The sequence below is a fragment of the Festucalex cinctus genome, chromosome 5, assembly GCF_051991245.1.
Source record: "Festucalex cinctus isolate MCC-2025b chromosome 5, RoL_Fcin_1.0, whole genome shotgun sequence".
NCBI lineage: Eukaryota > Metazoa > Chordata > Actinopteri > Syngnathiformes > Syngnathidae > Festucalex > Festucalex cinctus.
In genome coordinates, this window is record NC_135415.1 from 14,916,871 (window position 1) to 14,943,148 (window position 26,278).

Consider the following 26,278-nt stretch of genomic DNA (forward strand, 5'->3'; position numbering starts at 1 on the left):
GCCTGTCAGGTGATTTACTTTATGACAGTTAAAAATATTAATAAAGTTATTAATGTTTAATAATGATTCCTAAATTCCACTTTTTCTTCCTTTTTATATACATTCTATAAACAAGGGGAATCCAACAGTGCAAATGTATTTCCAATATACTCCTTTATTAATATAAAAATGTGAAAAGTTGTGCAAAATTACGAAAAAGAAAAAAAACAAAATCAGGAAAGCCCAGCAATAGAAAAAGTGCTAGCTGAACCAATGACTTGCCTGTTTATGCCCGAGAACAATGCGTCAGGAATTTGGGTCGGAATGCATCACGTGAACCTAAGCTGAATCATAAAAAGTCACATTGAACTTGACGTAACTATGCTGTGTTGTTGGAGGACATTTGAGGATAACTTCTCGCATTTGCCATAACAAGGTAATATTAAACATACACAGAAACTAAAATGAAAGCTGTCTATAGGTGAAAAAAATATGAATGCTCTTGCACCTTTATCAAGAGCCTCATTAAATAAAAGAAAACAAAATTGGAGCCACCTTTACTGTTTACTATTTTCCTCCCGCTGTCTGTTTGCTCCAAAACTATCATCTGTTTTTCTCCTCAGGCCATCTTGTGTTATCTAGGTGCCAAGAAACTAAGTTGAAATGAGGTGAGGAGCTTTGCCAGCATCTTGGGGCCAAGGAACTATGCTGAAGAGAGCTAAGAGACAAGATGAGTGCTTTGCCACTACCTTGTGGTGCCAGGGAATATATGTTAAAGTGAGATGAGGAGCTTCATTCAGAAAACGTAGTGCTTGGACACTCATTGTTCTGGTAGGTCCCGGCCCCTTTTCACTGTACATCATTTAGAGCTTGTCTAAAGCGGGTTTAAAATAATCCAACAAACTGTTGGCCTGGCTTCTCCTCCCGGTGCCTTTCTTCTCTTTGGCTTCCCTCCCGGGCTTCTTGGAAACGGTGGGGATCTTCAGAACTGGCCGGCGCTGCTCCCACTCTCTCATCAGTTCCGTCTGAAGGTTGGCCGGCAGCTGGGAAAACACCTGAGGGTCCACATTTGGGGGCAATCGATACGTTGCGGTGGTGTCGGCGTCACCGCCGTACGAGAATGTGCTGCTGTGGGGCTTCGAAGGTGTGTTCTGCGTGGGTGTGGCCTGGGGTGAAGCCGCGTCACGGCTGGTCAGGCTCGACGTGTTTTTTTCCGGGATGAGTGGAGTCATCACACCGAGTGAGCAAAGATGATCATCTACACCGCTTCCACTCGTAGAGGAGTCGATCTAAAAGGAAGTTGGTTTGAAAGATGGGAATATCACATTCTTGCTTTTTTCCTTCATTATTATTTGGCAAAAATTTAAGTATAGAAGGACGGTTGAATTTATAACAAGTTGAAGAATGTGTGTGAGTTTCAAAAGATCCTGTGCAGGTTGCAAATGGCACAGTGACTCTCTTTTAATATGCTTTTAGTGATAATAATCCTTTTTGTGTAAAGCATAATGTCAAGTCAAAAATTTCACTCCAATTTTGACCCCCACTGGTCTAAACAAGTACTGAATTCTGATTAATACTGCATTGATGGAATAAGAATTAAGAAGATTAATCAACCAATTTTCATCCACCTTAGGGTGCAGCTATTTTGACTATCGCCTCCACTTTCGACTGCAATTGATGTCCAAGTGCCTTCGAGCTCGCATTGCGAACGTCACGGCTTACCTGTTTCCTGGGTTTGGTCATGTGACTTTTGCGATGCGAGCCCTAGGGCACTTTTAACACCATATCAAAATGTCTAATTATTACTGAATGTTTTTAAAATAAATTATTATACTGTAAAGTGCTACTTTTTTTTTTTTTTTTTAAACATGCTCTGAAGTGTTTTGAGTTACAAGAGATGTGTGGAAATGAATTAAACTCGTAAATCAAGGCTCCACTGTATATATACAGCTGCGAAAAAATTTTAGAGACCACCTTTGTTTCTTCACTTTTGTGTTCATTTTAAATGGCTAGCACAATTAAAGGTACACTTGTTTGGACTAATATAGCAATGAAAACAAATCCAGCTCAGGAGAGTTTAATTTAAATGCTTATTGAGACATTTGACAAAGTTTTCTTGATATTGATCAAATCACTTCATACTGTAAGTTATTACATTAACAGCTATAGTATTGTACTGCCAAAAAATGGTGCATTTAGGCATCTGTCGTTTTCTTTTGTGTCAGTTAGAAAACATGGCAGTCTCTTAATTTTTTCCATGGCTCTATGTGTATATTTTATGTATACAGTATATGTGTTTCCATATTGTAAATCATGACTTCTTTTTTCCATCTATTTTCAAATCATTTACAAAAAAAAAAGTAGTACACAAAGGTGTTATACAAATGAAAGCCCTTCTTATTAATTGTCATAAAAAATTTCTTCGAAAACATCTGATCTTGATTCGTGAAATTTGTTAGATAATAATTCTTGGGATTTTTGTTTATTTTTATTTTCTTTTTAAGTGGAAAATTAATTGTAACTAACGCCTTCAAATTCTGTAACCAACCACCTAACACTGATGTATAATAATAATAATAATTTTTTTTTTTTTTTTTAAATAGCTAAAATTTGTATTGGGTGTGCATATATATGACAAAAGTATTTTTCCTCTAATTTTTATGGCTAAAATTGGTAACACACATTTATTTGTCTGTCACGGCACCACAGAGAAATAATAATGATAAGAATGGTAACATCATGCCGGGGTTACATTAAAGGAGGCTACCTGGCTTTGAGCTGGGTTCTGTGGGGAGGCGCTGGGTGAAAAGAAGGTAGTGATGGCGCCTATGGTGCGGGCGGCCGACGCTCGCTTCTGCAGGTTGCTGAAACACACGTTGATGAGGGTCAGGTGGAATGGCGCCGCCGTGTCCACCATTTTGGAGAAGAGCTTCATGGCCATGGTGAGCAGCTGGGCCGGGACGTCGTCGGTGCTGGCTAAAATGGATCATGAGATTGAATGCAAGAAATGAAAAGCAGAGCAAAGACCTCTGCCAAGGCAAGTTGGAACAGCACCAAATTGTCCATAGAGCCACACTTCCTGTATGACTGAATGCTGACGTATCCTTCACAATCAATAAGGTTCTTGCTCTGGGAAAGAAAAACCTTTTCCTTTTTTTTTTTTCTTTCTTTTTTTTTTAATTAAATTTGTGACGATATTAATAATTTACGGACGCGTATTGCATTCACTTGAAAAAACAAAACCCTCCTGTTTTTCTGACTAATGTTTTTGTGGAGCTTTGGTTTTTTTAGGCTTTTTTTTTTTCATTTATTATTATTTTTTTAATATATATTTTTTCAGTTTTACTGATTTTTTTTGTCGCAAAAAAAAAAAAAAAGGGAAAAAATATTCAGAAAAACAGGAGGAAAATTAATCAGAACAACAGGAGAAAATAAATTATTCCGTCCCCCCCCCCCCCCCAAAAAAAAACAAAAAAAAAACAGAAAAAAACATTCAAAAAAAGAAAAAGAAAAAATATTATTCCAAAAAACAGAGCACCAACTTCTGTTTTGCGGAGTATTTTTTATTTTATTTTTTTTACCTCTGAACTCCAAGTGACCTGTTGCAGACCACTGATCTGTATATATGACTGGATATCCGATAGCCCATACACGCTAGTGCAAGCCGTTGAAGTCACTGGGCGGCCATTTGTTACCACCACCTCGCGAGCAGACTACTGTTTAAACTATACAGTATACAAACGGGTGAGAAATATACAGCTCGTAGGCACTTAGTATAAGGCCGGAGGCTGGGTGGGGAGGTTTGTGATTCACTAAAACAGAAAAGAAATTATTCATAAAAACAGGAAAAAATACTCAAAAAAAAAAAAAAACTCCCCAAAAAATTTGTCATAAAAATGTTTTTTTTTTCAAGTCAATGCAATACATTTCCGTAATAATTTGAAGTTTAATCGTTTTTTTTTTTTTTTTTAATATACGTCGGTATTTCTTGCTGTGTGTAGCTCAAATTTGAATCTGTTTTTTTGCATCATGAACAATTTGGTGCAACTTGAAAGTAGATTCTTTTTTACCCAAGGTAATCTTGTGTCCCACGTGGTTTGGAATGGGACACTGACGGCTCTCCCGACTGTACCACTTGTTGCTCGCCGAGAATTTACGAACTGAGAGGCGGAAGGTTTGAGGCTGCCTGCCATCTTTGCGCATCCTGTATTTCACACAAATGTTTCAATTAAGAATAAGAACAACAGAAAAAAGGTATTTTTACAATTTTGGCCAACACTGTTGAATTATTAAAATAAATAAATAAATAAATAAATAAATAAATAAATAAATAAATAAAAGAATTGCGATACGCCTTCATAGTGTTGAGATTTCATTGTGCCCCACACAAACAGTGTTCTTTTCTTGGAACAAAGACAAAATTGTTGGTACCCTTGAGGAAATGACTCTGACCTCTCCACCAGGCTAGTCAGGAGCTGCTGAATCTTGTCCATCACTTCTTTCACACTTGACATTTTCTTAAAGGAGTCTTCATCACTAAGAGACTAAAAATCAGGTCATTAACATGGAGGGTGTACGCCAGTGACACGTTCCAACATTACCTGAGGGGCTCCGGTGGGATTGACGGGAGAATCATCCGTGCCGAGGGACAGATTTTTCAGACGCGCCGCGCTCTGAGAACCCAACTCTTTTATCAGCTCTGCCTGCGGGAAGAGCTGCAGGTCCCTGACGGTGATCAATCCCAGTGCTTGGAGCCTTTTGGCCGTTTGGTGTCCAACCCCTGAAGAAACACAACATTGACTAACAAAGTTAGCTGACTTTTACACTTATATGACAATTCAAAATAGCAAAATGTTATGTTGTAATATGTGTTTAACGCAGCCATACCTGGTATCTTACGGAGGCTGCTCAGGCTCCCCATGATGTCATCGACGTTTTCTGGCAGCAGTGTGGTTTGCTGGTTGGGCTTAAAGGTGCCAGATACCAGCTTGGCCAACAGTTTACTGGTGGCGACACCAGCGCAGCCAGTGAGGCCCAGTTGACAGAGGATGGCTTCCCTCAGCTCAGCGGCGACGTGCGACCCTAACGCCAAATCTGGGTGAATGCTGGCTTTAGCCTTTGCGGCTTCACCTGTGCATCAAAAACCATCACATTAGAGAAACAGAAGTACAGGAATCCACCGTGAGTAACTGACACCCTGGAAAAACAATATAATCACCTATATTAATCCTTTAAACTCAACTATACCACCATCTATTAAATCCCAAGCACTTGAAGATCATTAGCAAATAGCTGGGGGCAGGTTCCACCCCAAAAAATAGGTGAATAAGTCAATAGTGTACTACAGAATAAGAAATGATTACTGTAGTTAGTCTCAAGAGCTGTTTCAGGGCTTACTTGAAGTGCTGTAGACGTGACCTTTAAACGAGAACTCTGTTGTGCATGGCAGCCGTTTCTCTATCATCTCTGTGATGTCCACGAAGTTCTCGTCAAAACCAAGCCTCTCTACCAATGGACAGAAAGACAGCAGCAGATCTTGTAGGAAGAGGAAGAAGAAAAAACATTAACATCCACTTCAATGTACTTTGTGTGATGTATGTTAGAAAAAGTCCTTTTTGAACCCAATCGTGCATACAATTTCACCAGGGAACACACTTGCAAAAACTGACATTTTCAGGCATGCTATGTAAGCTAATGACGTTGCAATGACATCTCCATCAACATGACACCTTGAGCTCCGTTATCATGCAACAATCATAGATGTGCAGCCTACCTGTGACTTGATATGACATTTCTCTGTAGTGCGTCAGGTCTTCTCCTTTCACCAGCACCAGCTGAGGACATTTCTGTTTGGCGTCGGTGACTGACATGAGCTTGGTGACACCCTGCTGTCTCGCCACATAGTTGCACGTGACTATGATGTACTTCTGCTGGATACCTGATTGTCAGAGAGCAACACCTTCTGAATTTTTTGTAGTTTTAAATAAGCCCTGGACTGTAAGAGAGAGTCTTCAACACATTTATAAAAATGAAATAATTTGTAAGCCATTTATTTTTAAGGGTGATGTAAGCAAATTCTAAATAAAATAAAATAAAACAAATGGTTTAGGGATCGTATTTTGTGGTAAATCTGTTTGTATTCATTACATCAACTGATGTGTAATTCAGCTAGGTGATGAAGTGCTGCCTTTTTTTTTTCTTTTTTCTTTTTAAAGATTCAAGGCTAAACAAGTCTTTCCGCCCCAGGTCCTCGTGATCAAGAAAACAGTGGATGAGGTGAGCAGTAGCTCACCTGCATGAACAATACTGGCTCATTAATGAGCTAATGTCAACAGATGGGGGGGGGGGGGGGGGGGGGGGGTTGACCCATTGTATTGAACATCTATAAATGTGAGGGCTGCATTTTAGAGAGAGCTTCTTTTCTTTTTGATCTGTTTCATGGGTGCGATTCATCGTGAGAGATTTAAAAAAAAAAAAAAAAAAAAAGCAGTCCGGATTGATGTACTTTTCCTGATTTCCAGAGACAGAGACAGAAAGAAACAGATGAGCAAAATCTTCTCCTCTTTTGTGGTTTTTGACTGACTTCCTTCATTGAAGAAAAAACGAAAACGCACTTTGTAAGGTAAAGTTTGGCTTTTGCCCCGGACAGTTAATTGTAATTTTAATAACTAGCCCAACATAACATATACATCCAACATTACCTAGGGGAACATCTCTCAACGCTGGGTTTCGGATCATTTCCACCTGAGCATAAAAGCAATCCAGGTCAAAATGCAAAATGACCCTGGGTGCAGGTGTTGGAGTCTTACTGATGCTCGATTCTGAAATTTCACAACATATCAGAAACACTTAGGTGTTATGTTTGGATCGAAAGTACGAATACTGTAGTAGTTGTTGTGATGTTGCTTTACCAGACGCGCGACTGGTTGGTGGCGAATCTGTTAAAAGTTGTTTCCATTCAGTTTCATCCTCTTCCAAATCGTCCTCACTACTTTCCATTGCAAATTTGTGAGTTGTAAACGTTGAAAATAGCCTCGATGCTTTCGCCTGTTGTTACCAGGGGAAAGTGACTTACCACAAAGTGAGAAACTAAAACCGCGCTCACCAACAGCGCCATCTTTCGAGAGGAGGATATTACTACTACAAGGCAGATTAAAAACTTACCTGACTTGCTGATAAATTGAAACCGCATAATATGTCGATATATAATAGTTTTAGCAACAACATATTAGATTTAAAAACATGCATTAACTTTTTAAAACCGCCGTTCATTGCGTTCCACGCGTCCCGAACTGCTTTATAAGTCGAACCGCAAGCTGGGCCTTCGGCAATCAGTCGGTTAAATTAAACCGACTCTGCTTAGCAGCTAAGCAGTCAAGTAACGATGTTCCCGTCGTCTGGCCTCTTCGCCCGGGTACCCTGCCCTTTCTCCAATCGCTACTGTGAACGACCCCACTGCTGGTACAAGCATGCCGAGAAAGGTAGACGTTTTTTAGGCTACTCCTTGCCACCTTACTGTTCATTACCGCCAGTCGGCCGAACAGGTGAGCAGCAAGTGTTACTGTTAACGTTAGCTCGATGCGCTAATTTGTCGTTTTTAAACGACGTGGGGATTTGGAAAAGTCCAAATTAATTATAGTAATAATTGGCCGCTTTAAAATTCGATTTGTATTAATTGAAGCGTGCAAAAGAATTGATTATCAAGCTAATGTTTAACCAGGGCTGTCATCTTGACCAAACCATGGAGTGATACTTCGGTCGGTCGATCGATTTGGGCCTGTCAAGTGCATGTCCACAGAAGCCATGTCCCGCGGCCATTATACGTTGCCTAACTTAAATACTGCACAATTTATCCGCGGCGGTTTCACGTTAGCTGTTAGCTGTAGCAAGTCTGGGAGAAGCGCTACATATAGCTATATTTCTTTGTTGTAAGAACCATCAACAATTAAGTGAAAGCAAAGCCCATTTAAGAAAAAAAAAAAAATCGCTGTCCCAGCATAAAACGTACTACCAACAATGTTTTCACCTAAAACGCAACTGAAGTGTCAGTAAAAGTGGCAACGTAAGATGGCAGTCCCTGGGACTGTGCTACAGTGTGAAGCTATAGGGTGAAGTAAAGTTAAAAATTGTCTTTACAGTATGTTTCATCTTAAAAACTGTACAGGAAAGAAAGATGTATATTTAGAAATGTTATAGTAAAGCTTATTTAATTTATCCTTACCCACAACTGCTAGTTATGCACATCTGTTGAGCCTCGCCACAGTCTTAAAAAATACTTTATTTACTTAACCCCCCCCCCCCCCCCCCCCCCACACACACACACACACACACACACACATACAATTCATGTATCTGCACATTTACTGAACACTGTATTTTTACTATCTCAGGTGCCCAAGATGGCATTCAGTCCACCTTTAGTGCAGCCCAAGTTGTAGACTATGCCAAAGACAAGTCCTTACAAGAGCTTGAGAGCATCAACAAGAAGATCGAAACAGCCAAATACGAAGTAGAGCAGGAGCAAAGGAAGCTATCGGGCTACCGCACAGCAAAAGTATACCCCACCATGGCAACAGGAGAAAATGCAAATGGCAATTTGTATGTACATCCCAATGGCATCAAAGCACCCTCCCAATCCAACAAGTATGTGCTTGACAACTCCAAGCCAAGGACTGACTTGGAATACGATCCCATGTCCAACTTTACAGCTGAATTTGGGTCTTACAAGTCCTCTTGTCAGCTTCTAAAAGAGAAGAGCGTGCAAAAGAGTGATGTAAAAAAGCCAATCAGCCATCCGGTGGCACCGTACCGCTCGCCGTCACCTGGGATAAAAGATGACTCCTATGACGACGGCATCCTGATAATTGACATGCAAGCATCGCCAGACAAGAAGTCTTCTCAGTCTCACCGTGATCCTGATACTTGCAGAAGACCAGTGCAGAAGGTTGGTCCCCTTATTCTGGACCTTTCTTTGTTTTTATAAATTATTTGCTTTCCTACCAAAGCAAACACCCTTCCTACGTGAACACATATTTACTGAAATGAGTTGATAAATTAGATGTGTCCTTAAAAGCTTTCAAATACTCTAACGTTTAGCATCCTCTGCTCTGCAGAAAGCCCGCAGCAAAGACTGTGAAGAATCGGCTACAAATGTGATCGACCTGACTGAGTGTGTGGAGGACCTTGATGGAAAGCTGCCCAATCCCGAAGTTGGTGGTTTCCGGTCCTCTGAAGATGAAACTAAACAAGATCATGCTTCAGATGAGGGCAACAAGCCAGTTTGTGTTGAGACAGAAATCCTCTCATCTCGCGAGGATTCTTTTTCATTGCAAGCAGCTGCAGCAGACAATAATGGCGTCAACGTCATTGTCATCAGTTCCACCTCCGATGAGGATGAAGAAGAAGAGCTGGATATGGAGCTGTCTGACAGCGATCCTGTGGAGGAGTGCTACCGCATCTTCATGGAGGCCAACAACCAGGATAGTGCTGGCCAGGAGCAGTCGGAGGTGCCTGTAAGTTTGCTTTTAAAAAATCCTAAACATTTATTCATGTTTTGACAACATAAACGTAAAGAAATTATTCAGCTTGTATTCTAAAAAATGTAGTTAATGAAATAAAGCCGGGCGGCACGGTAGTCGAGTGGTTAGCACGTCCGCTTCCCAGTTCTGAGGTCTCCGGTTGGAGTCCAGGCTCGGACCTTCCTGGGTGGAGTTTGCATGTTCTCCCTGTGCCCGCGTGGGTCTTTTTCCGGGTACTCCGGTCTCCTCCCACATTCCAAAGACATGCATGGCAGGTTAATTGGGCGCTCCGAATTGTCCCTAGGTGTGTGTGTGACTGTGGATGGTTGTTCGTCTCTGTGTGCCCTGAGATTGGTTGGCAACCAGTCCAGGGTGTCCCCCGCCTACTGCCCAGAGCCAGCTGAGATAGGCGCCAGCAGCCCCCGCGACCCTTGTGAGGAATAAGCGGTCAAGAAAATGGATGGATGGATGAAATAAAGCCGTTGAACTCTAGAGAAGTACTACTGTTGTTGTTGTTGTTGTTGTTGGTTGCTAGATGGAACCAAAGGATGTTGCGAAACCCAACAAACCACCTGAAATTCCGGCCGTCAAACCCCAAGAGCTGCCAGCGAAGAGGAGAATTGCGCACGAGTCCAAAGATACACAGGTTCTACAGTACATGTGCCATGCTCACCTAATTTGTGTTGTTTTTACGGCTGCTCACTATATCGAAAAATAGCAATATCCTCATATTGGGCCATGCAATATGCATACTGCAAAGACATGCAGTAAGTTTCATATGGAATTTTATGCTTTTATCTGAATTTGGCCAGTCAGCCACTAACTAAAATGTGTGTCGCCATCCAATACTTGAACATTATCAAGAGGTCATTACAATTAAGATTATGTTGAGTTCGCATATTTTGCTGCATGAAAAAAATAATAAATTTTTTTTAATTGGGTAATAAAAATGTTATTTCTTTAGGTACATGTTAAATATCGCAATAATATCGATTGCTATATTCATCACATATCACATGATTTTTCAATATCATGCAGCCCTTTCGAAATGGAGTAGTGGCATCAAGAAAGTATACGATGCATCTGAACTTGGGGAGGAGCTTTGTGTATCGACATTCAAATGTCAACAGTGCTCAAAAAGGGCTTTCTTTCTTTGTTCCCCCCTTTTTCTTTTCTTTTTTTTCTTTTTTCCCAATTCTTTTTTTTTCTTTTTTCTTTTTACGTTTGTTCTTTTTTGTCTTTTTTTTTTTTTTCCTTTTACTTTCTTCTTTTCGTCATGTAGGCTACATGAAATATAATCAATCATGGCCGGAGCCATGTGTCTGGGTGTTATCTTGAATCAGGCTCCCCACAGTGGTAGAGAACAATCTTGGCCACAGCTGCACACTAATTCACCTTTATTGTTATTAGATGACCAAAAGTTATTTATTATGTATTTTTTTTTAAATTAATCAGCTAATTATTAGAATTTCATTCTGCCAAATTGGAATTGACCTTAAAAAAAAAAAAAAAAAAGTATCGTCAGACCCTAATTTAAACCTTTAATAGGTAAGTACAAGGCTTGACTACACACAGCCCTCCCCGCAAACACACCCCCACACACGCGCACGCACACACCTTTCTTTGTATTACTTTTCACCTTCCACACCTGTATTTGTCTTTAAAGATGAAGTATTTTGACAGGTTGCAGCGGCAAAAAGAAGGCCGCAGCCTCAGATTCTGGTTCCGCTACGAGCGCCAGTGACTACTTCTTCGGCCTCTCAGCATGTCGCCAGTGTGCCCAAGACTCAGCAGGTCCAGAAGAAGGCGGCCATTTTGACGGCTGCCCTGAAAGGAGGTCAAGCGTTCCTCTCGTCCGTCGGCCAAAGAAAGCACGAGAGATGGCCCATGCCCGCTACTCCTTCACTTCCTTGTCTTTCAACTCCTCCTACAGCAGCTGCAAACTCTTCACCTGCTGCTCAACAGAATGGTAAAAATTCCATTCAGTTATGCTTACTGTGCTTTATAATGCAAGGAATACTACTTGAGAACTTCACTTTGTTTCTGTCGTTTTTGTGTTGTGATTTTTTTTTTTCTAATGTAAAATGTCACAGGAAAAATCTAAAATGTGCAGTTACATTCTGTCTCCACGCAGAATATGTCAACTACATCCCTCCGGGCTCCACCGTCCTCAATGTGGGCGACAACTTGCGCTTGATCCTCCCTCAGGGCACGCTGCCCCTCAACTCCACTTCCCATGAGGTCACCTCTGTCATTACCCCCATCGGTCAAGCACACCTGGGCCCCGCCGCTAGTGAAACGGTGAGCACATCGGTGCAGAGGTATCGCTCCACTGCGCCTCTGCTCATTCCCGCCACTCCACTGAGACGATCACGGTCCTCCTCTGCGGTCGAGTTTCCAGCCGCTGCCAGTAAAACACCCAGCCAAGCCGCTATTAAGGTACCCTATGCACTGGTGGGAAGTAAGAGTGCAAATGCCCCCCCGAACGTGAGTAGATTTTTCAGATATTTGTAGATTCTACATCTTTATCAAAATAGGTTTGTCTTTTTCCAACCTCCATGAATGGCTATTTAAAAGGTGTGTGTGTGTGTGCGTGTGTGTGTGTGTGTATATATATATATAGAAAGAGGATAAAAAGGAAGTCAAAAAAAAAAATTGACGGTGTTACAAGCATCACCACTCGTCTAAATATAGTGTTTTGGTTAATCTTGCATTTGTGGAATATGATTTGAGCAGCAAAAATCCAGCAGTTTTTATCAATATCAGAAGGCGGCCATTTTGTCACTTGCTGTGGAGTGAAAATGACATCGTAGTTGCTCACAGGTAACAACCAATCACAGCTCATCTTCAGAAAACGGGTGAGCTGTGATTGCTTGTTACAAATGGCTGGATTTTGCTGACTAACTTATATTCCACAAATGTAGTATTAATCAATGTCAAGTCTAGACTAGTGAGGTAACATGCAACATATTGACAAGAAATGTTTAAGGTTGACTTCCTCTTTACGTGCAGACTGCACAGAAGCAAATTTTTCATTGTGCCAAGTTATCAAATGGTTTTCTATTTTTAAGTAGAAAGTTTCAGTACTTTAACCACCTTTTTTGAGGAGGTATGAATGGGGACTATATGGCTAAAATGTTAGCACTGAAAATGTAAATTGTATTTTTTATTTTTTCCGTGAAAAGCCAGCAGCAACCAAGCGAAAAGCCAAGCAGCAGAGCGAGGCTCCCAAAGACAAAGTGCCCCATGACATTCGACAGCGCTATGTCAACCAGTTCACGGAGGTGTTCCTCGACACGTCTGCCAATATTGACGAGGCCTTCAAAAAGGTGATCCCGTCGCTTGCTGTGAATGTGACACTCCGTGACGAAGTCCCGGCGTGATAGGTTTTGGTCCCGTTATGGTCGACAGGCCCTGGCTGAGGAGAAAACTGTGTACAATCGCAGTGTCAACAAACTGAAGTATCTCAGCGTCGCCGTGAATGCGCTGAAGAGGTTGAAAAAGCAGAATTCTGTCACCTCAACAGGTGAGGAACACTTGCAAGCTGATTTGTAAACCATGAAGAAGATGCCTTTTCTTGACTACAGGTTTTTTTTTTTTTTTTCCCCCCCCCCGGATTTTTAGATGAGAACATCCATGGCAAAAACCCTAAAGGAAATATTCCACTAAACTGGAAGCAGCTCAAAGGAAACGGTGCCTGTCACTAATTTGTACATATACTGTAATTTCCCTGAAGGGAGACTTGTGCATACGCTTTGGTGCCATAACTTAAAATGGTCTTTTACCTGGCAGATGACGCTTCTTTGTACGAGATTTTATGCGATTACATTCTGAGTGAGGAGCAGCTGATTGAGAGTAACTATCCTGTCCGACACCCTGAGAAACCCAGCCAAGCTGTCGTTTTCGCAAACAAGAAGAGCATTCATGACCGTAAGCTCCCGGACATGTACTGGCTGTTGTATTCACAAGAGGGCGCACTTTAGCTGCAGCTCATGACTTCTTCATAACTGCTTGTCTGAATAGCCCTGAAGAGGATTTGCTGTCGGTGCGGAGCCACGTACTCTGTGAACAAGGCGGGCAAGCACACCCGAACGGAAGAGTGCAACTATCACTATGGGAAAGGAGTAGAGAGCAGAGGTAAGGTTGCCAAACTGGGTCTCTGAGCCATAATATCAGGGTCAGGACAATAAGTTATTTATAGAAGATTAATTGGTAAAATTATTTTTATTTTATTTTTTTAAATCACTTGATAAATATGATATTCTTCCCTTGTGAAATTGTGCCTTTTGTGTTTTAGGATTACCACTTTATTTTGGAAAAATGACTGTTCTCTGAACATTATTGACTATCGTGACAAAAGATTTGTTGTAAAGATTACAGCTTTTTGCCCCTTTTATTAAAAATGCAACTATTCTCAATAGTACAACTTTTTGCATTTAAAAATGGTAATTTGTTGGAAGAATGGGGGGGGGGGGGGGGGGGAAATACGTCTTTTTTTTTTTTTTTTTTTTTTTTTTTTTTTTTTTGGACTAATTTTTTTTAAGGCAAACTCATTACTATTAGGAAAAAATGTATTTTTGAAACAATTTCACAATTTGATATTCTTCCCTCATGTAGTGCTTTATCCTGCAAAAATACATGTATCATGACTTTTTTTTTTTTTTTTTTGTATTATGAGTTCCTTGGAAAATGCCATTTGACTCCCTTCATTATTTTGCTGTCTTTGACATAATGAACTGCAATATCATGATGCTGTGTGTAATCGCCACAGTGCCAGGTGGGGTGGAGACTCGCTATAGCTGCTGCCAGGGAGTCATGGGCGCACCAGGTTGCCAAACCTTTAAGGTGAGACACCTGTTGACACAAGACTTGGCGGCACACTTTTATTAATCACTCGACCTCTACAGTTGCATGTGCACGATTCCCTGGCCATGGATGGATTTGTGGCAACCAACCCCAGGCGTCCTGCAGATAGCAGTTCCCCCGGAGTCTACGCGTTGGACTGTGAAATGGTGATTTTTAGTCAAGTTTTGGCATTAGTTTGAACTCTGAAGTTCTACATCTTCAGAGAACTTTTTGGTTAACACATAATAATTTTTATTGAGGGAAGCACCTGCCCTTTGTGTTGTCAGTGTTACACCATTCACGGCCTGGAGTTGTCACGAGTGACTGTAGTGAACTCAAGCCTCCAAGTGGTCTACGACACGTTTGTCAAGCCACACAACGAGGTCATCGACTATAACACCAGGTAACAAGCTCATGATGACAAAACCTCCAGACAGTTTGTTGATGTGGCACTTTGTACAGGTTTTCAGGCATCAGCGAGGAGGATATGGAGGGCAATGACACATCCCTTGCTGAGGTTCAGAAGACCTTGTTGAGCTTCATCTGTGCTGACACCATTCTAATTGGGCACGGCTTGGAGACAGATCTCTCTGCCCTGAAGGTGACACTGGGATGCTTGGACAATTTTTTTTTTTTTTTTTTTTGTGTCTTGTGCTGCCCAGCAACTAGTTCAATATGCACCTTAATGGTGGGGATTACCTTAGAGTAGCTACAATTGGCTGTCTCTTGCGCTTCTAATTTAGATTTTCAAGAAAATATGGCTAACCTCACAAGCCAAATTGATAATTGTGATTCACTCAAGGGAGTTCTTCCCATTTATCAGTCTGGATTGGAACTTCACTTGGCAGAAAGGAGTGATATTCCGTACAATACCTCCAGCTGACTGGACGATGCAGCATCTTGTCCACGTTTGTTTGGCCCAATCACAGCAACAGATGAAAATTGTCTTTGGTCTTGTCTTAGGGGGAAAAAAAACAAAAAAAAACACAACAACTTTACCAGATAAAAATACACGAAGCGCCTCTCGCTGTTCAACATTCAACAAGGAAACGGCGAGTAATTCTGCGAGAACAGAATTAATTGGAGCGTCCAGTCATCTGTGAGGTTTGTTTCGTCCCGCCCTAAACAATGCCTGATTGGTCTGACCTACAAAAGGTTGGTTGCAAACATATCAGCGGGAGCGCTACAAGACATATTGTGAGAATTCAGCTTGCTAGCAAGGGGAAAACAATCAAGCAGAAACTGAATGCATGACTTGATGAGGTGGCAAATATTTTTCATGCACTTGTGGCCTGGTGCGGTTTACGCTCCAAGTTTCACGTTAGTAGTAACATCTATTCGTTACTATCCGTTTTTTCACTTGAGAAAGGGTAGCAAGTCATTTAACTTACGACAAATGAGCTGCCTGCTTTGTCAGGTAGAAAACAAAAATCTCATGATCAGCAGTAGCTATTATTTGAGGAAATCTGTGAAGAGTAATTTGACTATGATTTCTCTTTAGTGTTGCTGCCAAAGATGGGAAGGATACATGTGCAAAAGTATGTTAACCAGTTAGGTCACAGATCCCCGTGGTGGTGCGATCCAGTTAATCTCCACAAGTGACGAGATGATGAAAAAGGGATGTATGTCCAGTAGCTGTTTTATTTATTTATTTATTTATTTTTTTATTTATTTTTTGTTACAAGATCTTTAGCAAGCATAATTCCATCTTCTTCCAGTTCTGTTTAGTCATCTGTGACCAGCATTTGTCCTTTTAAGTACTCTAATATTGTAATTTTTAGCAGAGAGGAATCGATGCCAAGAAGTAGTATGACTTGTTTTGATACCATTTGCTATTATGAAGGAAATGCCAACAATTACATACTGAAACTGTGATGTTGGGAGGGCATGCTGGCATTTTATCATTCTGTTCTCATATGCTTGCTAAAAATGTTGTAAATAAATCATTTTGTAACTGATACATATACCGCTCAAATGCAGACAGAAGTGCAAGGAGTGGAAATGAGGCCCATCGAAACATTAATGGGAATCTTACCTGCTGTTTTGTTTTTATGAAAGTCGAAATTGATGACAAACTATTCATTTTGCGTGATTGTAGTTATGACAGTCGTTTGAATTGCATTTTTGATGTCACCATTCAGTTATGACTTTCTTATCTGCCTCCGTTTTTACTCACTGTGCCCAAAGTAAACTTAGTACGTTTGCTATTGGAAGCCACCACAAAATTGTTTTGAGTAATTGCCCCCGGCAAACCAAAAGTTATTATTTTCAATTATCGTCATCTTATACTCTCAAATGCTGGGGGATGTTTTTGCTTTAAGTGTTTTGGACTGTTGTGCTGCTATCTAACAAGAAGCTGAGTGACAAAATTCAGCCATGGATGGGCCACTGAATTTCTTGGTGCAATTATATTTGGGATTTGAACAGTCCTGTTTGTCGTCAAGAGGCCAATGGCGATAGTAGAACATTACCTTAACATTGAGAGGCTTCTAATGAGATGTTTTTGGAGAGAACTGGCCACTGAGCTTAATAGTGTCATCAGCAGGTTGCGGCCGAGATGCCAGAAGAGTCCCAAAGCACAAAAGTGGCTGTTCTTGAAAATTTTAATGGATTAAACACCTGTTCTGCCTCCCTTATTAGCGAACAGCAAGTTGAACCATAAGTGCTGAAACAAACATTTACTCATGTATAAAAGTCAAATTGAATCACCCAGTGGTGGTTAATCATGAAATTTCACCCAAGTAATATTTTGTAAATGGTGATAATCTGCTACTGCTGCTGCCAGTGATGGATGCTACAGGCTGGTCTGTTGATCTCTCCGACTTATAGTTATTCCACGGCACAGTGGTGGACACTGGAGTGGTCTACCCACACCGCCTGGGACCCCCACACCGGCTGAGCCTCAGCAGCCTCACGGCAGAGCACCTGACCAGGATCATCCAAGAGAGCGGTGGGTCTCTCTTGGATAAACCGCATCCTCTTGACTGCCCATCACCATGTTGTCAAATAAAGGAACAGTTTTGGTGTTTAGAGTGAGTCTGCTGATAAAAATGGCATTCTGTGTCATTCTAAAATGTTCTCGTTTCCCCCAGTGTGTGGCCACGACACGGCAGAAGACGCCGCCGCCTGCATGGAGCTTATGTTGCTGAAGGGCAAAGACAGCAAAGTGAAAAAATGATGAAAATAGCACCTCCCCCCCTTTCAAATAGTTAAAAACATTTAGCATGTTGCTTAAGTGTGTAATGCTGATGAACTTTATTTTGCTAATTTTTATATTGTTTCTGCATTTATAAGCTATGAAATTGCACTGAACTATAAAGGCATGCCTGAAGTGAGAGGAGGGTGGGGATGGGCTTCATTATGTCGAAGTAAAAACAAAAAACAATGACATTTTGTCTTTTTTTGTTGTCATTCTGAGTCAGCCAATGAGCTGCCAGATTTTAATGAGCTCAGGTGGTTAAAATGCAAATGCCACACTTGTGAGGCTTGTGATTGGCTACCGTTTCAGCAAGTCATGCAGGTGTATTTATTTCATTTTGATTTTAACCATATTACGTTTAATGTGTAAAATGAGGTTTTTCTTTTTTTTCTTTTCTCTTTTTTTTTGTGATGCAATACCACAAGTCAATAATGTGGTCCCACAACATTAGGTACACCTGTTTTGGCGTTTGCTGCCGCCATCATTCTAAAACATTGCATAAACCCAACATTTTGACTCTCAACGAAGCAATACACTGAACGACAGCTTGAAACTCGTAGGCTATCTACTGTATGGTTGGCTTTTTTTTTTTTGTATTCTTTTTTTAATTTTGTTTAATTTAATTTTATTTTTTTTACAGCTCTTGCATTCGTTTCCTTGTGCCCCAGTGAGTGGACAATTCCAAACATGGATATTTCTGTTATTTCTGCAATGCAAATGCTTCCTTTACACAGTGAAAACAAACGTCTTATATTGCTTTTGCCTGTGACTACCATACAAATCAGGCATATTGTTATAGTAGTCAAGTGACATTTCATCCCATTTTGAAATCAAAAATAATCCTCACAAATCAAATTATAACGATCCAAAGTCAGATGCTTTTCAGTGAGCGGAGAGCGGCCTTTTACCGAGTTAGAACCGCCATTTTGACTTGTGACGTAACCTTGGAATTGTTCTAAACATCAGTTATAGCACGAACTCCACTGTTTGCATTACTCAGCCTTCTTTTTTGTCTTCCTCTTTCTCCCGCAGCATTTACGCAGGCAGCACCGGCACGCCTGAACGAAGAGGAACATGGAAAGCAGGACGACGGCGAGCAGGAACCCGGCAACGTCCAGGCTGTGGTACTGGTACCAGGTGAGCTCGTGGGCTTGTACCCTGAGGTGCTTGGCGCCCTTATGTCTCATGGTGAACTCGATCCAAAACACGGCCTCGTCCAGGGCGCTCATGGGTCGGTCGTGGTGGATGACGGACAGACGCATGGCATTCTCCTTGTACCTATAGCAGGGGTGTGCAAACTTTTTCATTTGAGGGCCACATAATGCTATGAAGAGAAATTGTGTTTAGTCCAAAAAATTGTACAAATAATTTATTTGTGCTTTTGCATATTTAGAAAAATGCTACAGTATATAAACCAATTTATTTGTAATATGGCAGTAGGGTTATTATACTTTGGGAATTTTTCATTTTAGTTAGTTTTTCTTAGTTTTCAGGGTGGTTCTGTTAGTTTTTATTAGTTTAGTTCTTTAAAAAATGCTTAGTTTTAGTAGTAATAGTTAGTTTCAGTATTAGTATTAGTTTTTTTTTTTTTTTTTTTTAATTTCTTTTTTTAATGTGTATTACTTGTGCGCAATATTTAAAAAACACAGTGGGAGCGACATCATTTTTTGGTGTTTTTCTATTGGTTGCTGCTAGATGATGTCACTTCTGTGTGACACACTTTCAAACATCCTTATTCCGGTTAATATCAAAATAAATCAACTTCAAATCACATTTAAAATCATCCCCAGGCTCATGCATTAAATTAATTACCAAAGACTAAAACGACGGACATGTTTGCTATAATTATAGTTAGTTTTAGTTAGTTTTGTAAACATAAAATGTAGTTTCAGTTAGTTTTCATTTTTTAAAAAGCATTTTCATTTTTAATTTATTTCGGTAACAATATTGTTTTCAGAATTTTTCTGAGTTTTTTCATTAGTTTTAGTGAACTAAAATAAACTTTTAATGGCACCTGTTTTTCGATACCCTCCCTTCTTACTTTGACCATCTCCAAACATTTTTCTTTTTTTTTTTTATTTGATTTGAACTAAGTCAAATGCCATTTTTTAGCCTATGTCACGGGCCACTGAAAAATGGACGGCGGGCTGCAAATGGCCCCCGGGCCGTAGTTTGGACACCCTTGACCTATAGACATGTGGGATACGGGTTAACATGTATCATGGAATAGTGACCTTTTTATTAGCTTGTATCCAAATCGTTTGGTGTCTGTATATATCTGTTCCGATCAAGTTTTAACAAAACAGGCTTACTTGTGTACCGAACATATTGTCACTCGTTTTGTGGTTAAAAAAAGAAAAGAAAACATCTAGACTTTTAAGTCTTGAGATGACATGATGAGGCATGGCTTCCACAGACGCAGAGTGAGTGAAGAGTCAGTTTCACTACACTTCTCAGACATGTTGTCAAGCTGTTTTTGATCAACCATTTAAATGTGGGGAAAAACTGTGAAATATGACATTTACTCCCAACCATCATGACACATACATACTTATACTCTACAGCAGGGTGTGGGGCAAACTCATTAATTCAGGGGCCACTTTGACCCAAATTTGATCACAAGTAAATAATGACGGGTCAAAATATTTTCTTTTTTGTTTGTGTAATTACACATACATTATGAAAATATTCTCATTTAGAGGAATCTGAAATTTATTATAAATTTGCGCAAAATTTTTGCATCAATTTCTGAGTAAATGCCCGATTTCAGAATGGTTTGTCAGTGTGCCCCAAGTGGACAACATTTTTAACAATTTTTGAGTTTGTATTCTGTCCTGAAGGGCCAGATTGGACCCCTTGACAGGCCAGTTCTGACTCGCAGGCCACATTTTTGACACCACTGCTCTACAATATCTTTGTATGACTAAAGAAATATGAGTTTTCAAGTCAGTGCGGGATTCCTGCATAAATAAGTCTTGTAAAAATAAATAAAACAAAAATGCATGACATGTTCTTAATTGTGGGTAAAAAGTAGGGATGTCACGCTACGATATCACAATATGAAGGTCACAATACGATAATTATCATAATATTGTGGGGAGGTTGGCCTAACAAAAAAAAAAGGTCACAAAATTGTAAAAAAAACAAAAAAAACATTGAGCAAATTATGTACCCCTTCATCTGACAATTAGTGTGGATTTTAGACCTGGAAGGGCCAAAACATGCCTTGTGAAAATGAATGTGCACTAAGAAACTAGCCACCAGAGGGTGCTAGAACTTGACAAATGGAAATCAACCCGACTTTTTAACAGCTGTGCTGCTTTTAATATCATGACATGATGACGATGATGTGGCAGTTTTAATATCACAATATCACGATATTGCCGTTATTGTTACATCCCTCGTAAAAAGAGGTCAAATCTGCTGAGCGTAAACATTTTAAAACCCCCAAGGAGTTTAAAAACTTACGACTTGTCTTCAATGACGGTCCTGACGGCGCGGCTGAGGTCCTCGGACGACATGAAGTTGAAGTCCACGGTGAGGGCCGCACCCTTGGCCTTCATGTGTATCATGTTGTCGGGCTGGTCAGCGAACATGGGAATTCCCACCATGGGCACCCCGTGGTAGATGGCCTCGTAAATGCCGTTGGTGCCGCCGTGAGTGATGAAGGCTCGCGTCTTGGGATGACCTGGACGGGTGCAGGCTCGAATTCTAACTGATTTGCCCGATCAGGCACGTAAAATAAATGTACTAACCGAGCAGGTCATTCTGGGGGATCCAGTTGTATAGTCTTGTGTTGGGAGCCAATGTAGCTGGTTTTTCGCCACTGTACCGCCACAGCACCTACAAACGATAGTTAAAATGCAATGTTATTGTTATTCATGCAGGTGTATGTTTTTCAAGGTCAGCCCAACCTTTTGGGGGATCTGAGCAAGGCCTGCAGCAATCATGTTGGCCTTCTCGCTGCTGACATTTTTGACCATGGATCCCAGCGTGAAGACCACAATGCCGTCATCGCCTGAACTCTGCACAAACTCTTCCATGTCCTGAATAGAAGCAGAAGAAGAAGAAAAATTAAACGGCATAACCACAAAGGTGAAACACAATGCACTCAATTCTTTTCAGTTGGATATAATGAAAAATAAGTCTTTTGTATAAATCAATCAATCAATCAATCAATCAATAAATAAATAAATAAAATAATACTACTACTAATAAACAACAATAATAAACAAAAATTCAAATAATTAGAAGTGTAAAAAACAAACAAACAAACAAACAAAAAAAGCATTGCATGAATTCAGATATTCCAAATGTGAGTAAATGCACAGATCAGATGAACCCCCACAAGAGAATTTTTGCTATTCGTGGCTAGGCTCAGTCCCAATCCCCTCTGTAACCCATCAATGCCAACTTGAAGTCATCAAAATCCATCAATTGCTTAATAATACAAATCGTTAGCATGATAGCATAATTGCCAAGTCAGCTTTGAACATTTTGAGCAACCAGGAAAAAAAACATAATATTCAACAAACAAGATAAGTCCAGTTTACTGGATTCCGTCTTTGCTGATTACAACTGAGAATCTATACAGACATTAAAAAAAAGAAAAGAAAAGAAAAACACAATTTTTAGCAAGTTTATTGGTATATTTTGGGGCTATTAGGTTGATGAAAATAACACATTTAAAAACACCTGCTGAAAATCTATACTACATCGAAAACATAGCAATTAAATATGGTTTAAATATGTGTCACTCAAAACAGAAAAAAAATAATATCTGTATTAAAACCCTTATCATTCGGTCAATTTTGCCGAAAACGCCTAAAACAAAAAAGGTGCACCGTAAGTTTGAAGCAGTTCCTGGACCATTTGGAGTATCGGCATTGTGTTTTTTTTGTTTTTTGTTTTTGTTTTTTTAATATTTTCTCGCCGTCCGCATGATAACGGGTTTCAGAACTGAATTTGGGCTTGCAGTGTTATTCCCACCTAAAATAAAATATAGTACAACATGCTAGGAAAAAGGTGGTTAGTTTGAGCAAGTCCCGGTGGCTTTGCGGGCACAACATATTTTTAAGTCAGTTTCAAATATGGACTGTATGAAGAATACCTAATTAGCTCGACCTACCGCTGGTAAAGCTTTGGCGGGTCTACAGTGGATCCCGCCAACATACTTGAAGTTGGGCAGGAAAGGACGAGGATAGTCAAAATCCCAGTAAGTCCTTATCAGCCAGATGTCTGCCTTGCCCACTAACTCGCAGGCACTGGTGGTTGTGCCTGTCAAGAAAAAGACAAAAACGTTCAGCTGTGGCATCCTGCAGTGATATTTTCATAATGAAATTTAAACAAAATTAAACAAAAACTAAAATAGAAGCCATTCATTGAGACTATAACTATAACTAAAATTGACTGAGAATTTCGTCAATGAGTAAAACGAAAATGAAAACAATATAGTGACAAAAAATTCACATAATCCAATCAGAAAGAATGAAATTAATAATTAGTTAACGCTTTAACTTTAACAGCACTAATATATATATATATATATATATATATATATATATATATATATATATATATATATATATATATATATATATATATATATATATATATATATATATATATATATATATATATAATATGCACAAATTAGGTTCCCCTTCATCTGACCATTAGCATGGATTTTAAACAGAGCCAAAACATGCCTTGTGAAAATTAAACTGCACTAAAAACACTACTCACCAGAGGGTACTAGACCTGCACAAATGGAAATCAACCCGACTTTTTTAACAACTGTGCTGCTTTCAATATCATGACATGACGACGACGATATATTATGGCAGTTTTTATATTGCGATATCACGATATTGCCGTTATCCTTACATCCCTAGTTACAAATAGGTGTTTTTTAATTTTCTGTATAAAACTTGAAATGTATGCTGAAGGAAAGTATCGACTAAACTGTCAATTTAGTCGACTAAAATTGCTCTTCATTTTCGTTGACTATATGACTAAATTTTGACTAAAATTTTGAGTCAAAAGACTATAACTAAAACTAAATTAAAATTTCTTGTCAAAATTAACACTGGCATCCTGTCACAGTCATCTTCATTGGCCACAAATGTAAAAATATGGAATTCGTCTCTTGTAGTTTGAGCCACACTAGTAGTATAGGAACAAGCAACTATAGGCCTAACAAAAAGATCATTTAGGATGTAGTATACAAAGTATTTTACGTAATGTAAGTTTTCGCTTAGTATAGTAGCGAACACTAACATAACAGCTGTGAAAATGATTCGGAGAGTTCATCCATCGTGCCATAATTATGTCACAATAACAGTTGTGCAGATAATGCAGTGATTCAGTGGAGTAATGATGATACGACGGATGTTCATTAACTGGTCTGAATCAACTTACCTTTGAACTCTGTGTAGTATTTATCCACCTCCGACCAAAGGGATAATTCAATCATGACGTCGTTCAAGGCGTAAAAGAGGAAGTTCCACATTCTCTCGGAGAAGCTCATATTGTCGGTCAGCTTGCTCATGACGGCGGGCACGAAAGATGGCGGCGAAGGCAGCTGGCCGCAGTACCGCTCAAAGTTGTACACCATGGAGAAGCGCAGCGTGTAGATCAGCGGGATGCCCAGTATCTCGGCCACCAGCTCGCTGCCCATGTAAATGGGGTCCGACAGGACCAGGTCATAGTTCCCCTCTTTCAGCTTGGCCATGATGTCGTCCGACTTCACCACGCCATCCAGGTACTTCAACGCGTACTGCAGGTCCTGCTTCATCATGGTCAGGAATTTGGCGTAGAGCTCAAAGTAGTTCATGTAGTCAATTTCATAAATGGAAAAGTTGAGGAAATCCTCCATGAAGCTCTCCAGTTCTTCCAAGGAGAGGGACACGTTGAAGGGCAGGTAGTGGAAGCGGGACCGGTCGCTGGCCTTCATGAAGAGCGACACGCTGGGAATCAATACGGTCACTTGGTGCCCGCGGTCCACCAGCGCCTCCAGCACGGGCTTCATGTTGATCCAGTGGCTGGCCTCGGTGTACCACACCAAGATGCGCCCGCCCTCGGCGCCCGCCGCCGCGCCCAGCAGCAGAAGTAGGGCACAAAGCGGGATCCTCATCGTCGCGGCGGTGTGTATAACGTTGGCGTGACCCCAAAGCCTTTTTAAACAAGCTGCTCGTGGAAAATGAATCATTAACTCGACAAAGCTGAACTCTGCCTTGTAGTTGGCCTCATAACAAGGGCTTACAGGTAAAAGTTGATGACTGTAAAGGTGCATCTCAGGTCAGATCTCGCAAGAGTCTTTGGATGCACCAAAACTCAAGTCCAAGGAACAAACCAAAACAACTTTGTTTGCTTCAGCCAAACCAGTAATATATCAAATGATAAAGCCAATCTCTGGCAAGTCTTGAAAATAGTTGACATCCGTGACATCGACGACTCAAGAGTTATCTTAATTGAGTTAATTATTAGTTAGTTAAAAGGCCGTATAGCGTGTCATCAAGAATTTCTTGTGTGTTCAAAGGGAACGATAATCAATCACTACGACGACACCTAATGATTAAACTTTTACTGCCATGCTGCGCCCACATTAAAAGTTCGGCTTTTTACAGTAGCAGGGACGTAGCGATCCCAAAAATTAAAATACAATTTTTTTTTCTTTTTCCCTTTTTCTTTTTGCATTCTGTTAAAATGGACATGTCCACCCAAACTGTGGGTCAGTGAAACTATTGTCTGCGAGGGCGGAGGGCGGGATTTTATTAATTTTTTTTCCCCTCGGAGTGCTACTTAGTGAGTTTTAGAGCCTATAAAATATAATACATTTTCACTAGGATGAAAGCTTTCAGAAATTGGCGACATTTTGCAAAATGACCAAATTATTAAATATTATTTTTCAATGGTCCACTTCTTATGTTTTTTTTTTTTTTTTTTTTTTTTTTTTTTTTTTTTTTTTTTTTTTAAACCAAACACAAGCCATAAATTAACCTTTGTTATGATAAGATTTCATTATTCATTAGTCTTTTGTTCTTTTAGGTTAGGCTTACGCTAAAATGAATTCCATGAATTCATAGGAAGTCTTTCAAGGGGTCTCAAGGTTCTACCAGTCAAGTGCGGTGTAAACATACTCTTAAGTCAGTATCACGATATTGCCGTTATCCTTTCATCCTTAGTTACAAATAGGTGTTTTTTAATTTTCTGTATAAAAGTTGAAATAAATACAAAACTTGAAATAAAATATCGACTAAACGATAAATCAGATTACGACGATAATGCATACAAATCTGTGATCTTAGCACTTCAGCTTTTCATGTTTTATGAAACAATGACTGAAGTGGACTTCACTTCTTAAGCACTGAACTTATCAAGACTCTATTAAATATATAAAATAAATATATAAATGTAAAAAAATAAAATAAAGAAAATTGTCCTTCATTGCAATGTCGATTTGAATTATTGTAATTATTACCCCTTTATCGTGTGGAAAATTTATAGTGTTATCTTAAAAAAAATAAAAATAAAAAACTATGCTGATACAAATGGTTCCAGCTTTCCATTTATACTTTCTCATGAGTCAAACGTGGGCAGCTGATTTCAGAGCGCTGCAGAGGTCATGGGGTGGGGGTGGGGGGTTCTATTCGGTGTGAATGAGGGTGGTGGGGGGCTCTATTCGGTGTGAATGAGGGTGGTGGGGGGCTCTATTCGGTGTGAATGAGGGTGGTGG

General features: G+C 40.0%; 4 protein-coding genes across 9 annotated transcripts in view; 2 read left to right on the forward strand and 2 right to left on the reverse strand.

Annotated features, from left to right (window-relative positions):
* Positions 1-134: 134 nt before the first annotated feature.
* poli (polymerase (DNA directed) iota) lies at positions 135-7,897 on the reverse strand. 2 transcript variants are annotated; one of them, XM_077520787.1, is made up of 11 exons: positions 7,144-7,897; positions 6,891-7,026; positions 6,681-6,800; positions 5,753-5,917; positions 5,377-5,514; positions 4,867-5,109; positions 4,581-4,759; positions 4,432-4,523; positions 4,050-4,183; positions 2,747-2,955; positions 135-1,268 (listed from the first exon to the last, which is right to left on the reverse strand). In XM_077520787.1, exons 1-11 carry the CDS (start codon positions 7,249-7,251, stop codon positions 843-845), a joined length of 1,950 nt encoding a protein of 649 aa, XP_077376913.1. In that variant the 5' UTR covers positions 7,252-7,897; the 3' UTR covers positions 135-842. The 2 variants fall into 2 exon arrangements, with proteins under 2 accessions (XP_077376913.1, XP_077376914.1); XM_077520788.1 differs by having other exon boundaries at positions 6,891-7,897.
* Positions 7,104-21,593, forward strand: LOC144018542 (uncharacterized). 3 transcript variants are annotated; one of them, XM_077520776.1, is made up of 19 exons: positions 7,104-7,523; positions 8,370-8,923; positions 9,093-9,491; positions 10,033-10,143; positions 11,181-11,466; positions 11,632-11,984; positions 12,683-12,826; positions 12,909-13,023; positions 13,122-13,190; positions 13,290-13,427; positions 13,521-13,634; positions 14,269-14,342; positions 14,405-14,509; positions 14,630-14,745; positions 14,805-14,943; positions 17,172-17,292; positions 17,435-17,508; positions 18,574-18,678; positions 21,445-21,593. In XM_077520776.1, the coding sequence occupies exons 1-18, from the start codon at positions 7,364-7,366 to the stop codon at positions 18,601-18,603; spliced, it is 3,102 nt and encodes a 1,033-aa protein (XP_077376902.1). In that variant the 5' UTR covers positions 7,104-7,363; the 3' UTR covers positions 18,604-18,678; positions 21,445-21,593. The 3 variants fall into 3 exon arrangements, with proteins under 3 accessions (XP_077376902.1, XP_077376904.1, XP_077376903.1); XM_077520778.1 differs by lacking the exons at positions 17,172-17,292; positions 17,435-17,508; XM_077520777.1 differs by lacking the exons at positions 18,574-18,678; positions 21,445-21,593 and having other exon boundaries at positions 17,435-17,706.
* LOC144018547 (UDP-glucuronosyltransferase 2C1-like) lies at positions 18,176-24,677 on the reverse strand. Its single transcript, XM_077520795.1, has 6 exons — positions 23,962-24,677; positions 22,670-22,818; positions 21,456-21,587; positions 21,297-21,384; positions 21,010-21,229; positions 18,176-18,819 (listed from the first exon to the last, which is right to left on the reverse strand). Exons 1-6 carry the CDS (start codon positions 24,674-24,676, stop codon positions 18,534-18,536), a joined length of 1,590 nt encoding a protein of 529 aa, XP_077376921.1. The 5' UTR covers position 24,677; the 3' UTR covers positions 18,176-18,533.
* ptgs1 (prostaglandin-endoperoxide synthase 1) overlaps positions 21,587-26,278 on the forward strand; it is a 58,966-nt gene continuing 54,274 nt past the window's right edge. For all 3 annotated transcript variants that reach the window (XM_077520781.1, XM_077520780.1, XM_077520782.1), the window contains exon 1: positions 21,587-21,636. The gene's annotated coding sequence lies outside the window, so the exon portion shown is untranslated. The remainder of the gene's footprint in view (positions 21,637-26,278) is intronic.